The 14,710-nt window shown below is 41.4% G+C and overlaps 1 protein-coding gene across 1 annotated transcript; it reads left to right on the top strand.

The window, feature by feature from the left end:
• The first annotated feature begins 16 nt into the window (after positions 1-16).
• On the top strand, positions 17-14,389 carry LOC102807862 (uncharacterized). Its single transcript, XM_006813944.3, has 3 exons — positions 17-308; positions 735-916; positions 13,745-14,389. The coding sequence occupies exons 1-3, from the start codon at positions 132-134 to the stop codon at positions 14,352-14,354; spliced, it is 969 nt and encodes a 322-aa protein (XP_006814007.1). The 5' UTR covers positions 17-131; the 3' UTR covers positions 14,355-14,389.
• Positions 14,390-14,710: the final 321 nt, after the last annotated feature.

The raw sequence follows: 14,710 nt of genomic DNA, 5'->3' as shown, positions 1-14,710 counted from the left end.
AAGTCTGGTTAACCGCCCTCAGTGTTTAATTGGGTCAATGAACCAGACTAATTATTTTTCGGGGTCAGAGTATTCAGTCACGTGTCGGGGGTTCCCGGAATGTCTCCCTTCGCGGTTTTTTTTATACATGTATGTCGATACACTATTTCGTAAAGCTTGCAACTATTGTGTGCAGTAGTAGCGAAATGAGCACAAAGAAGTTCAAGCGAGTGAAACAAACTGATTTAATAGACTCCAGTGGCGACAAAGCTAACTTGAGTAAAAACAGTTGCGCTGAGAAGAGGATATTTCAGAAGCATGAAAATGAAGTATGTCTTATTGTTATTGTATTAGTTTCCTTTTCAAAAATAACACTCGAAAGGATTTCGTATTTCAGCTACAAATCGTGATGACGATTTGGATTTTTTGGAAGGTGTAATTTGTTTTTATGTGTTTTGAATTAATTATTGTTGTATCCTGAAGGTAAATTTATTCTAACATGTACTTATAAATTTATAAACCCATTTGAAATCATTCTCATTTGAATCTGAGCGATATGATTAAATTAGCTAGCTAATGCCTTTCATTCCCATAAACTCTCAAGTATTGATCACACAAAATATAATGATTAGATATTTTGAATGAAATTATACATTATGTAATTGCTTATATTTAGGTTTATAAATAACTTATATTGTACATGGCCTTGTTGAATTCAGTATGTTCCAAATAAAATATGTTATCCTATGCTACAGAGGAAGGAAGAGACGCCGTCTGTAGATGTTCGATTCTCAAGAAGACTGAAAGAGAGAGCTGAAAGGAAACTTCACATACCATCAAGAGATGAGATATTGAAATCATTGGTACCACAAGGAACACCAAGCAAAGGTTATAATCACCTGAGACCAAGAAAGTTAATTAATAATTTCTTCAAAGTGTAAGTTCAGTTTCCCTTGGATAGATCCATAAGGGGAATACTTCATTCAGTGATGGATCTCTAAAAAATGGGGGGGGGGGGGTGCTAATTATTGTTTGCACTTGGTCTTGAGTACTTTTTTTTTTACCAGAATGATGTTCTGTATTTTTTTGTGTATTTTGTTCTGCCATTCATACTTTGGATTCCTTCCATCTGTATTGTCTCTGTGTAGACTCAACCCCACCTGGGCTACTGTGATCTCCCCTATGCTTGGATAAGATTGGATTCACACACAATAATGCACACTTGAGTACAAACACTTTGATCCGTACTTACATAAGCATCTGGTAACGTAATAAAACAGACTTCTTTTATTGAACATGTCGCACCCATAGTTTTCTCTTGTAAACTTTGGGGCAACAGTCGCTTCCTGTCCCTTGTTGTGAGATTGTGTAAGTTGTTGCCACATTGTTTGTAAGTTTGTATGCTGTGCTCAACCTTGTGTGATAGTGACATCCCCCGTTTTCATGAATGGTCTCGCCCATCATCGGTTGTTTACTTCTAGAACACTGTCATGTGATCATGGCGAACCTCGTAGGAAACAGTGGAATCTGTACAAAGTTGTTATGAATGATGTGACTCGCGCATAGCAATGGGCTGAGTACGCTTCAACGCTAGATCAGAACTTAGCGAGAGGGACGAACAGCGCGAGAATGAAGGAACGAACATCGCGAGGAGGAGGAAACAGGAGAAACAGCGCGAGGACGGGGGGAACGGGTACAAAAACAGTGGAAGGACGGGTAGCAACGGAAAGGCTGTGGGGAAGAGTGAGTGTTGGACAGGCTTATCGTGACACGAACACTGCGCAGTACATGATTTGTATTGTTTGCGACAAGTGCTTGTAGGAAATTGAGTCGGACTTGGTTGTAATACAGCGCAACGTATGTATAATACGTGTGTATGAAGTCTAGTGTGTGAAATCTTGCTGTTCCTGTGGTGCCGTATATTGTTGTTTTGCCTCGCTGTGACAGAAATCCCCCAGGAAATCGCCGTTTATGTGTTCTGACGTGGAAAAGCAGCTAAAGACCGAATAGTGAACATTGACTTGTGAGTTATTTATCAGTGCACTTATTTCTGTTTATTCAGACTTTTCTTGGGTTATTTCCCCTTTTTTATTTGTCACTGTGTGTATCTGTGTATGCGCGTGAGAGACGTCAGTGTCTTGTTAGCTCAAATGTCAGTTTGTTGTTTCTTATTGCTTGCATTTAGACGTTGTACTAATATTTGGGGTCACTTGTGTTAGGTGGTGACAGTATTTGAGGAAATTTTACCCATTTGTGTTTAGTTGGGTTTCTCTTAATATATTTCTGTGCCGCGCGAATTTCCTTTTGCGTTTATCGATTCCACTTTTAGCCAGCTGACATTATACGTAGCAAGACTACCCGTATGTGTGAGTGAGTGGCAACAGGTTGCACGCTATTCTAAATAGTGTGATTTCCTTTATTTATTGACACAAAAGTAATTGTATTTCATTCGAGTGTGGCAAGTTTACTAGTCTGAACATAGCCTATTTATGTGTACCTTGCCTACATTGATATTATTGAATATAGCCAATTTATTGTGTACCTTTAGTGTGTATTTCTCATTATATTGTCACCTGTGTTATGTACTTATAGCAGTGCAAGGCTTGTTGAAGTGCATTTACGGTGATATTGAACTTGGATAGTTGTTATATTGTTATATTATATTGCCAACATAGTTATTATTGACTGCTGCATAGTATCTAGCTATGAGCTGAGTTTTGCTGTGCATTTTTATACAATGTTTGTGTACTATTGTGTATGAAATTTAACACATTTTGTTGATATTTTGCCTTATTTATTAAATGCTCATGTTGACTTGTAACTGAGATTTTGTTGTCAGCCTATTGCTTCCTGTGCTGTCCTGTATCTGTTTTGAGTCATCACCTCAACCCATCAAAGCATTTTTGAATACCGACTCGTGACACCACGAATCGCCCCTGAAGATAAAATTCTATCGTATACTCTCACCAGTGGGGTCCCAGAGCTAGCTGGCCCTACACCAACAGCAGAGGAAAGAAACGAGAGGTGCGACAGTGGCGCCCAACGTGGGGCGGCGTGTTACGATTACGAAGTACGTGTCGGTGACGCTTTGATTTGTGATATACTTTGTACAGTGGAGGTTTCAATTGTGGTCCCTTGCGGCTTGTTTTTTTGGCTCAGTAACCAGTGGTTCAGCAATCAGTAGACATGGCTTCTAGTGGCAGTGATGACGAAGTTCCTAAACTTGATGGAACTCCTGCTTCAGGAGTGTCTGAGTTGCATACTGTGGCTCATCAACGTGAGTTAGAAGAAGAGATTGAGCGGTCACGTAAGTTGGTACAGGAGCTGAGAGAGAGTAATGAGCGACTGCGTCAGCGAGAGTCAGAGAACCTGTTCCTGTCTGAACGTGGTGTCCAGATGGACAATGCAGGCAAGATCAGGAGTAGAGGGTTTGGTGATAGCCTTCCTGTGAGAGCACCAGAAGTTCAACCTGAGCACTATAGTAAGCGTGAGTGGACTAGGCCGACATATGTGCAGCAGAGGCCTAGGTTGTCTTCATTCTCAGGTGACCCTGGTCGAAAAGGAGATGTAGTCTTTGAGGTATGGAAGTATGAAGCTCAACTACTGCGGGAAACAAACTGGCAGGTTCCAGAGATAGTGCTACAAGCTATTCGAGCCTCTCTACATGGTAGTGCAGCTCGATTGGTGATGTATATGGACATGGGTGTAACCGCTGATGAGATCATAGCGAAGTTAGAAGGCAGGTTTGGCGAAGTTGAGACTGGAGAGACCCTGCTGGCCCAGTTCTACAGTAACAGTCAGCAGAAGGAGAGTGAATCCATAGTTGAGTATGGGAACCGATTGGAACTTGCATTGGAGACTGTTAGGAAGCGGGGTGGCATTGACTCTAGTCAGTTAGACAAGACATTGAGAACAGTGTTCTGGCGCAACATTTCTGATGCAAAAGTGAAGTCCATAGCTCGCCATGGCTACCATGGGGCCAGCACTTACGATGAGTTGTTGCGTGTGACCCGAGAAGCTGAGCAAGAAGTGAGAGAACAGGTTCAGGCTTTGGCCAAGCCAAAGCGTTTGATTGGTGCCAAATCGCAACAATTGTCTGGTGAGGATGTGTGCGATGAGGATAGTCCAGCTGGTTCTGCACATGTCAAAGCATTACAGAAAGTGCTGACACCACTTGAGTCATTGGTGGCTCGCATTGAGGCAGTTGAAACCCGACTGAAGCAGTGTGAGGTTGCAGACAAAGAGCAACCAATCAGAGGCGCTGACACCAAGCCTCGAGGCAATGCATGCTACTCGTGTGGAGAGGTTGGACACTACTCAAGAGATTGTCCACGCAAGATAAAGTGTGATAAACGGAACATACAGTGCCGTGAGTGTGATAAATTTGGCCACATAGCCAGAAACTGCCCTGAAAGAAAGGACAAAGAGAAGGATGGGTCTGGTGGGAGATCAGGTTCTCGCTGTGCAACAAGTAGAATATCTAGAGGACACAGGAGGTCTGGGAAGCCCAATGCAAAACCTTGTTCTTCAGAAGATGCACACATGGCTCAAGATGGAGGCAAGCCAATGATGCTGCAGTCTGTGGTGTGGAACAGAATGGTTGGATCTGCCCGTGAGGAGACTGTCTTTATTGAGGGCAAACAAAGCAAATGTTTGATGGACACTGGTTCACAAGTGACAACAGTTGGGCAACGTTTTTATAAGGAGCACCTTAAGTCTTGCCCAATGCTGAGAATGGAGGAGGATTTTATTGTTACTGGTGCTGGTGGCCAAGAAGTACCTTTTCTGGGGCACATTGAGGTGACTGTCAAGTTTCCAGCTAGGGTGTTTGGTAGAACAGAGAATCATGATGCAGTAGCTCTCGTTGTGCCAGACAATGACTACACTCTAAAGACTCCTGTGACCATTGGCACAAATGTCTTAGATCAATGTCACCGCTCATATGAAAACAGTGGCAGTGGTCATGGATACAGTGGTGCTGCTAGATACATGAGGTCAACAGCGGCTAGACTGGTGCAGCGTGACTTGGATGCACGAGACAAGTTCCTAGGGCCGAAAGGTCAAGTAGGAGAAGTGAGGGCTGATATAAACAAGCCAGTGATGATTCGTCCTGATGACTGCCAAATCATATGGGGCAAGGTTAAAGGTGGCACTAGAAGGGACAGATATGTGGTGGCTGTAGAGCCAACTGGAAACTCATGGGCGCCCATAGAAGCAGAGCCTGCAGTAGCTGTGTTGGAATGTGAGGGAAAGAAGTCAAGGGTTCCAGTGAGAATATCTAACACTTCACTGAAAAGTATCACTGTCAAGCCAGGATGTGTGATTGGGAGAGCAACCGCAGTGATTGAAGTGAGTAGTACTGGGGAGAAGTCACATTTTTCTGGGACAGATTTTGCTGACAATGAACCACATTGTTTAGAAATAGATGGAGTCCAGTTTGATCTGCATGGTGCACCTATTGATGAGCACGAGTTGAAGATGGCTGAGAACTTTTTCAGAGATCATGTTGATTCCTTCTCTAAGCATGAAAATGATCTAGGCAAGTGTGATTTAGTGAAACATCGGATACGTCTTACTGATGATATTCCAGTTAGAGAGAGACACAGGAGGGTGCCACCTTCAATGTACAGTGAGCTAAAGAGAATCCTCCAGGGGATGCTAGATGGTGGAATCATCAGAGAATCAAACAGCCCTTATGCTGCTCCCATTGTGTTGGTTGCGAAGAAGGATGGGAGTAAGCGACTCTGCATCGACTATCGCAAATTGAACTCGAAAACCATCCGAGATGCCTATGCACTGCCCAGAATAGAGGAAAGCATGGACGCATTGAAGGGAGCAGAGTGGTTCTCAACCATAGACTTGAAGAGTGGGTACTGGCAAATGAGCATGGATGAACGTGACATAGAGAAGACTGCTTTTGTGACACCAGTTGGTCACTATGAGTGCAATAGGCTTCCTATGGGGCTCTCTGGTAGTGCCAGCTCATTTCAGAGAGTTATGGAGAGATGTCTAGGCGACTTAGCCATTAAGACCTGTTTGGTTTATCAGGATGATGTGATTGTCTACTCTGTTTCATTTCGTGAAAACCTTGAGAGGCTAGGAGAAGTGCTGAAGAAGCTGCGTGACAATGGGTTGAAGGTCACTGCCAAAAAGTGCCAGTTCTTCAGACAGGAAGTGAGATACTTAGGACACATTGTTTCTAAAGATGGAGTACGCACAGACCCTGCCAAAACAGAAGCCCTGCGTATGTGGCCAGTTCCACGAAGTGCCAAGGAAGTGAAGACTCTCTTGGGAGTTGCTGGGTATTATCGTCGCTATGTAAAGGATTTTGCAAAGATAGCAAAACCACTGAATGAACTGACCGTGGGTTTGTATGTAAGAAAGAACAATAAGAAGAAATATTGTGGCAGAAAAGAACTTCCTGAGTTCAAATGGACTGCGGAATGTCAAGCTGCTTTTGAAATATTGATTGATCGTCTAACAACACCGCCAGTGTTGGCCTATATTGACTACGAGAAACCATTTGAGTTGCACACAGATGCTAGTCAAATAGGACTGGGTGCGGCCCTGTATCAAGACCATGACGGAGTGAAGAGAGTAGTGGCATATGCCAGCAGGGGGCTTTCCAAGAGTGAAAAGAATTATCCAGCTCACAAGCTGGAGTTTTTAGCACTGAAATGGGCAGTCAGTGATAAATTTAGGGATGTGTTGTATGGAAACAAATTCAAAGTGGTCACAGACAACAATCCTCTGACCTACATCCTGACATCAGCACGTTTGGATGCCACGGGGCATCGGTGGTTGGCGCGTCTTGCAGAGCATGATTTCACACTTGAGTACAGACCAGGAAAATTGAATGGTGATGCTGATGCCTTGTCACGTCGACCGCAGCAGGGGTACTCAACAGACAGGAAGGAGAAACCTCATTGGTTAGACTGGTGCCCACCTACAAAACGTGATAGTGAAGTCATGACATCTGAAGAAGTATCAGCTGTTTGTCGAGCTCAAATGGCTGACACAATTCCCTGTGTAGAGGTGATTGGTGCTGCATCAACGGCTGTGCCTTTGGCACTAGGTGAACCAAGTGTTGACGTATGTCAAGGGACACTTCCAGAAATGACACCTGAGATGTGGCGAGAAGAGCAATTAAAGGATCCAGTCGTTGGAAGAGTGCATGAGCTTTTTCTGAGAGGACATAAACCCAACAAGAGGGAACGCGAAACTGAGTCTGTTGAGGTGCTAGATGCCCTCAAGGAGTGGAGTCGACTGTGTGTGAGGAAGGGCGTTCTGTACAGACAGAGGAAAGATGCTGACGGCCATATGATGTATCAGTTGTTCTTGCCAAAAAGGTTTCGCGGCACTGCCCTTGAAGCACTGCATGATGATGTTGGGCATCTGGGACAAGACAGGACACTTGAGTTGATGAGAGCCAGGTTTTATTGGCCAAAGATGGCAGGTGATGTAGTAAAGAAAGTACAGTCCTGTGACAACTGTATCAGACGCAAGGTGACTGCTGAGGGGAGAACCAAGGTTCCATTGGTTAGTATCAAAACTACACGGCCACTGGAGTTGTTGTGCATTGACTATCTTACACTTGAAGCATCTAAAGGGGGATATAAAGATATATTGGTTGCAACTGACCACTTCACTAGATATGCATTAGCTATCCCCACAAGAAATCAGACAGCAAAGGTCACTGCAGAAGCCCTTGTAGATCATTTTATGAATCACTATGGTTTCCCGGCTAGGCTTCATTCAGATCAAGGTCGCAACTTTGAAAGTGGAGTGATACGCCATCTGTGTGAAATGACAGGTGTTATCAAGTCTCGGACAACACCTTATCATCCGCAAGGGAATGGACAGTGTGAGCGATTCAATCAGACATTGCTTGGAATGTTAGGCTCACTTACTGAGGAACAGAAACAGAATTGGAGGCAACATGTTGGACCAGTTGTGCATGCCTACAATTGCACGAGAAGTGATGCTACGGGGTACTCTCCATATTTTTTGATGTATGGGAGGCACCCCAAATTGCCTGTTGATGTGTACCTGGGGCTTGAGACTAAGGAGGATGCTGTAGAGAGCGCTGCAGAGTATGCTGTCCATCTACGCAAGCGTCTGGCAGAGGCATACAAGTTAGCATCTGAGCATGCAGACAAGAAAGCAGCTCAACATAAGAAGCGATATGATAAACACACAAGAACAGCTGATTTGGAACCAGGAGATAGGGTCTTGGTCAGGAATTTGTCGGTGCGAGGAAAACATAAGATTGCAGACCGATGGGAGAAAGAACCCTACATAGTCATTAGACAGACAAGTCCAAACATTCCTGTGTATGAACTGCGACCCGAGGGTAGTGGTAACCATAGAACTCTACATCGTAATATGTTGCTCCCGTGTCACTCCTTGCCAGTTCAGTATCCTGATAGACCCATGCGTCAGTCAAAACAGAAGTTACCCAGGCAAAGAGTAGTGAGAACCCGCTCAAGGCAGAAAGACAGCAGTTCTAGTGATGGAGATGAAACTGATTCTGACTCAGTCGAGTGGGTGGTGGTTCCAAATAGAGTGCATGCCCGGGAGAACTATCCCAATAAAGCAGCAGAAGGACAAATCCAGCTGGCAGAATCTGAAGCTTGTAGAGGTATGGCCGAGTCTGAACCATTGTCATGTGAAACTGAGGAGATTGGTCTGATCCAGTCAAGTGGTAGTAGGGAGGAGCCCACTGCTGAAGAACCTGCACCTGATGGAGATTTAGCCAGTGATGTACCATTTGTGGGTCAGAGTGTGAGGAGATCAAAGAGAGCACCTAGACCACCTGTGAGATATGGGTATGATGAGTTTATAGCCAGTACACAGCGGTGTGATGGTGCGCCGAAGCCATCTGAGACAGAGAAATATGCGGTTATTAAAGGTGAACTTGAGGACTGTAAGAAGCAAGTTTGTAAGCTGATGTCTGAATTGGAGGCATGTCGTAAGACCAAAGTTGGAGATGTAGTTCCAAGCGCAACTGAATCCATCATGCATGTGCCAGTGTTGGAATCTAGTCATAGGAATGTATTGTCGCAAGTGAGTCAGTGGTTTGGTGTCACTACTCAGTGAGTCAAAGGCTAAGGCTCTCATCATGCTTCTAGTTGAGACACCATAGTTGTCGTTTGGCATCTGCTCTTTATGTGAGAGAAGAGGATAAAGGATGTTCTGGAAGTAGATGGGATAAAGGATGTTCTGGAAGTAGATGGAAGTGGAACTTCGGAGAAGCAAGATGAAGAAGGGGGTCCCAGTTCCTTTTACTTTAAAATACCAAATTTAGCACACTTGGAAGTATATGGTGTTGATATTTGCATTTTTGTTGTATGTAAATTAGCTTCTGTTGGGGAGATATTGTTAGTTTTTTTTATATAATTAAGTCAAAAGGTCTAGCCGTCAGTGTGAAGATGAAGTTGACATGAAGATAACTAGTCAATGGCAAAATGAGAAGATAGTGGTGATGAAGAACAAAGTTGTTTTCTCTGTGAGAGTTGTCGATCGATGGTCTTTGACTTTTTTTGTCAAAGATTAATGCGGTCGGGGACGACCTTGGGTTTGGAGGAGGAGAGTGTCGCACCCATAGTTTTCTCTTGTAAACTTTGGGGCAACAGTCGCTTCCTGTCCCTTGTTGTGAGATTGTGTAAGTTGTTGCCACATTGTTTGTAAGTTTGTATGCTGTGCTCAACCTTGTGTGATAGTGACATCCCCCGTTTTCATGAATGGTCTCGCCCATCATCGGTTGTTTACTTCTAGAACACTGTCATGTGATCATGGCGAACCTCGTAGGAAACAGTGGAATCTGTACAAAGTTGTTATGAATGATGTGACTCGCGCATAGCAATGGGCTGAGTACGCTTCAACGCTAGATCAGAACTTAGCGAGAGGGACGAACAGCGCGAGAATGAAGGAACGAACATCGCGAGGAGGAGGAAACAGGAGAAACAGCGCGAGGACGGGGGGAACGGGTACAAAAACAGTGGAAGGACGGGTAGCAACGGAAAGGCTGTGGGGAAGAGTGAGTGTTGGACAGGCTTATCGTGACACGAACACTGCGCAGTACATGATTTGTATTGTTTGCGACAAGTGCTTGTAGGAAATTGAGTCGGACTTGGTTGTAATACAGCGCAACGTATGTATAATACGTGTGTATGAAGTCTAGTGTGTGAAATCTTGCTGTTCCTGTGGTGCCGTATATTGTTGTTTTGCCTCGCTGTGACAGAAATCCCCCAGGAAATCGCCGTTTATGTGTTCTGACGTGGAAAAGCAGCTAAAGACCGAATAGTGAACATTGACTTGTGAGTTATTTATCAGTGCACTTATTTCTGTTTATTCAGACTTTTCTTGGGTTATTTCCCCTTTTTTATTTGTCACTGTGTGTATCTGTGTATGCGCGTGAGAGACGTCAGTGTCTTGTTAGCTCAAATGTCAGTTTGTTGTTTCTTATTGCTTGCATTTAGACGTTGTACTAATATTTGGGGTCACTTGTGTTAGGTGGTGACAGTATTTGAGGAAATTTTACCCATTTGTGTTTAGTTGGGTTTCTCTTAATATATTTCTGTGCCGCGCGAATTTCCTTTTGCGTTTATCGATTCCACTTTTAGCCAGCTGACATTATACGTAGCAAGACTACCCGTATGTGTGAGTGAGTGGCAACAGGTTGCACGCTATTCTAAATAGTGTGATTTCCTTTATTTATTGACACAAAAGTAATTGTATTTCATTCGAGTGTGGCAAGTTTACTAGTCTGAACATAGCCTATTTATGTGTACCTTGCCTACATTGATATTATTGAATATAGCCAATTTATTGTGTACCTTTAGTGTGTATTTCTCATTATATTGTCACCTGTGTTATGTACTTATAGCAGTGCAAGGCTTGTTGAAGTGCATTTACGGTGATATTGAACTTGGATAGTTGTTATATTGTTATATTATATTGCCAACATAGTTATTATTGACTGCTGCATAGTATCTAGCTATGAGCTGAGTTTTGCTGTGCATTTTTATACAATGTTTGTGTACTATTGTGTATGAAATTTAACACATTTTGTTGATATTTTGCCTTATTTATTAAATGCTCATGTTGACTTGTAACTGAGATTTTGTTGTCAGCCTATTGCTTCCTGTGCTGTCCTGTATCTGTTTTGAGTCATCACCTCAACCCATCAAAGCATTTTTGAATACCGACTCGTGACACCACGAATCGCCCCTGAAGATAAAATTCTATCGTATACTCTCACCAGTGGGGTCCCAGAGCTAGCTGGCCCTACACCAACAGCAGAGGAAAGAAACGAGAGGTGCGACAAACATATTTAATAAACTACTATAAAATACGTTGACATGGCAAATTTGACTCAGTGCATAAATTAACAGAATCTCAAGCTAGCTGAAAGACCAACAATCTCATTATATTTTTATATATTTCAAATTAGTGCAATTATGAATTTGCTAAATTACTTTATTTGTTATAATACAACTTAATATCAGTATTTTCCTGTTGTTTTTACTGCGATAATATTTATTAATCCCCGTTCGGACGAAATCCGAAAACGGGGACTATTAATTTGGGTTCGTTCCGTTCGTCCGTATGTCAGGAGCTATATCTCAGACACCCATTGACGGATTTCATTCAAACCTTACATAAAGACAATACATAATGTCTTACATGTGCTCGTTAAGTTACTTTATGATCGGAGAAAAAATAGCCGACTGGCGGCCATTTTGGATGTAAAATTTCTTATTTCTGATACCTAAACGTGTTCGCAGCTGTTTCTCGGAGATGACTGGGCCGATTTGGATCAAAGTTAGTATGATGATCATACATATTGGGTTGTAGGTGCACATCATTTTTTTTTCGTGATTCAAACAAATATGGCCGACTGGCGGCCATATTGTTTTTCATGGTACCCATGCTACTTTATCTTGAATGCAATGAACGTTTCTGTTTAAATTTTGTTAAAAGATAGTATACCAAGAGATACATCTGCATCAACATGATTTTTGTGATTCGATTCAATATGGCTGACTGACGCCCAAATTTCATGTAAAAGTGCTAAATCATCATTTTTACATGTCCGGAGCTGTTTCTCAGAAATGACTAAGCCGATTTAGATCAAAGTTGGTATGGTGATCATACATATTGAGTTATAGGTGCACGTCATATTTTTTCCGTGATTCAAACAAATATGGCTGACTGGCAGCCATCTTGTTTTTCATGGTACCCATGCTACTTTCTCTTGAATGCAATGAATGTTTCTCTTTAAATTTTGTACAAAGATAGCATACCAAGGGATACATTTGTACCAACATGGCTGACTGACGCCCAAATTCCCTGTAAAAGCATTAAATCGTCATTTTTTACATGTTCGAAGCTGTTTCTCAGAGATGACTATGCCAATTTAGATCAAAGTTGATATGTTGATCATACATATTGGGTTATAAGTGCAAGTAATTTTTTTGTGTGATTCGAACAAATATGGCTGACTGGCAGCTATTTTGTTTTTCATGGTACCCATGCTACTTTCTCTTGAATGCAATGAACGTTTCTCTTTAAATTTTGTACAAAGATAGTATACCAAGGGATACATGCACACCAACATTATTTTTGTGATTCGATTCAATATGGCCGGCCAATGCCCAATTTTCATGTAAAAGTGCTAAATCTTAATTTTTGCATGTCCGGAGCTGTTTCTCAGAGATGACTAGGCCAATTTTGATCAAAGTTGATATGAAGATCATACATATTGGGTTATAGTTGCATGTCATATTTTTTTTGTGATTCAAACTAATATGGTTGACTGGTGGCCATTTTGTTTTTCATGATACCCATGCCTACTTTCCCATGAATGCAATGAACATTTCTGTTTAAATTTTATACAAAAACAGTATACCAATAAATACATCAACATGAACATTACCGTATTTTTGTAATTTGATTCAATATGACTGCCCAATGTCCAATTCTCGTGTAAAAGCACTAAATCATAATTTTTACAAATCCATCTCCTATTAATGGTTTCAATCTAATCTCAATGACTTCATTAGCATCAAATTGATATGTCAGATCACAAAATTTTGGACGAGGATTGTGTCATTAACAATGACTTGTTGATTCAATTTTCTTTAACTTTGTCAGTGTTGTCAGTCTTGACTAGAATAATTATCCATCTCATAATATTTCACTTATTTAAGTGAAATACAACAAGTGCTAAAAGTGTAGCGACATTCTCAAGGGATTTGATTACCTTATGTGGTTTTCCAGAAATTGGTTCTGAATATATAACAATTTTAAGAAATCTGAGAATAACATTCCTTCATTTCTTAAGTTCTTTGAGTCAGTAAATCAGCAAATCATGTCGTAACTACAGTGACTTCATAGTTTAATTAACATGACAAATATCATTGACTAAGAAACTATGTACCTTTATGCAATGAATTTCATGATTTTTTTTTTTAATATTTATAAATGTTTATTAATTTCAAATGATGGTTAAAAACAACTAAACCAATTGCACCACATTAATATAAAAGGGAAAAAGAGCACTGAATTGACCAATGATTGAAGGAAACACAGAGAGACATATGGGTTATGGGTGTAACAAAGTGGTTTCTCTATGGATGATCTTTGGATTTGAATAAAGCACAAGAATCTTTCAGGATAAATATTATAGAAATTTCCATGAAAAAAGTTCATGCCTTCATGGAATTCGCTGTAGCTGTTTCACTATATTTTAACTTTACAGACATAATCAGTACAACTATGACCCTGATTACTCAAGTGATGGAGATGATAAAGATGATTTTATACAGTACACAGATGAAGAGAGTAGCAGTGAATCAACAGATGCTGATTCTTCAAAAAGCGCAGATTCTGAATCAGAGTGTGCTAATGCAAAGATTCTTTCTACATGTAACAGGGGACGACATGGGTGTGGGAACAGTAGAGATAGGCAGAAAATAAAAAGTAGAAACAAAAGAAAAAAATCATATGCTGAATCATCTCAGAGAAAGCAAGCAACTATCTTATCATCGGATGAGGAATGTACCAGTGATGAAGTCGGGAGATCAAAGGCTATTCAGAAAAATAAAGTTGGGCAAAAACGAAAGAAGTCGTTTGATTGCTCTCCATCCAGTGATGAAAGTAATGAGAAAGTGTTTGTGAGGAAAAGAAAATCTTCAACATCTCGCACTTCTGCTTTGGTGTCTTCAGATGAAGAAAAAGAGGTTTTCACCGTGCGGAGGAAATCTCATCGTGTGAGAAACTCAGATTGGCAAAATAAACTTGCGGCATATAAAGCGCAAAGACAACTAAAAACTGCAAATAAACAGCATGTATCTACTGATAATTCCTGATACTGTGAATCATTAAAGTACCTGAGAAATTCCAATCATCACCTTTATCTTTTGTAGCTGTTGAAGAATGGGCACTGTAAATTTCACTTTTAAATCTTTATGCATGTGTGTCATAGAAAAATAAGAAAACCCTGGATGGTAAGCCATGTCCCCACATATGAACATTCTATTTTAGCCCTTCAATTGCCAAGTCACTGTTTACACTGGAGTTTACCTATCACTAAAACAACAGTTATAAAAGTACATAATGTTGGCTGTGTTATTATCTAACCCAGTCTTGGCGGTGAGGAGTTAGATTCATGAAACATTTTTTTTTATATATATGTAGTCGGGTTGGTATCCGACTACATGTATAT

Source organism: Saccoglossus kowalevskii, chromosome 13 (assembly GCF_978046115.1).
Source record: "Saccoglossus kowalevskii chromosome 13, keSacKowa6.1, whole genome shotgun sequence".
Taxonomy (NCBI): Eukaryota; Metazoa; Hemichordata; class Enteropneusta; family Harrimaniidae; genus Saccoglossus; species Saccoglossus kowalevskii.
Note: the sequence above shows the minus strand (reverse complement) of the source record. Positions and strands in the feature narration are given on the sequence as shown.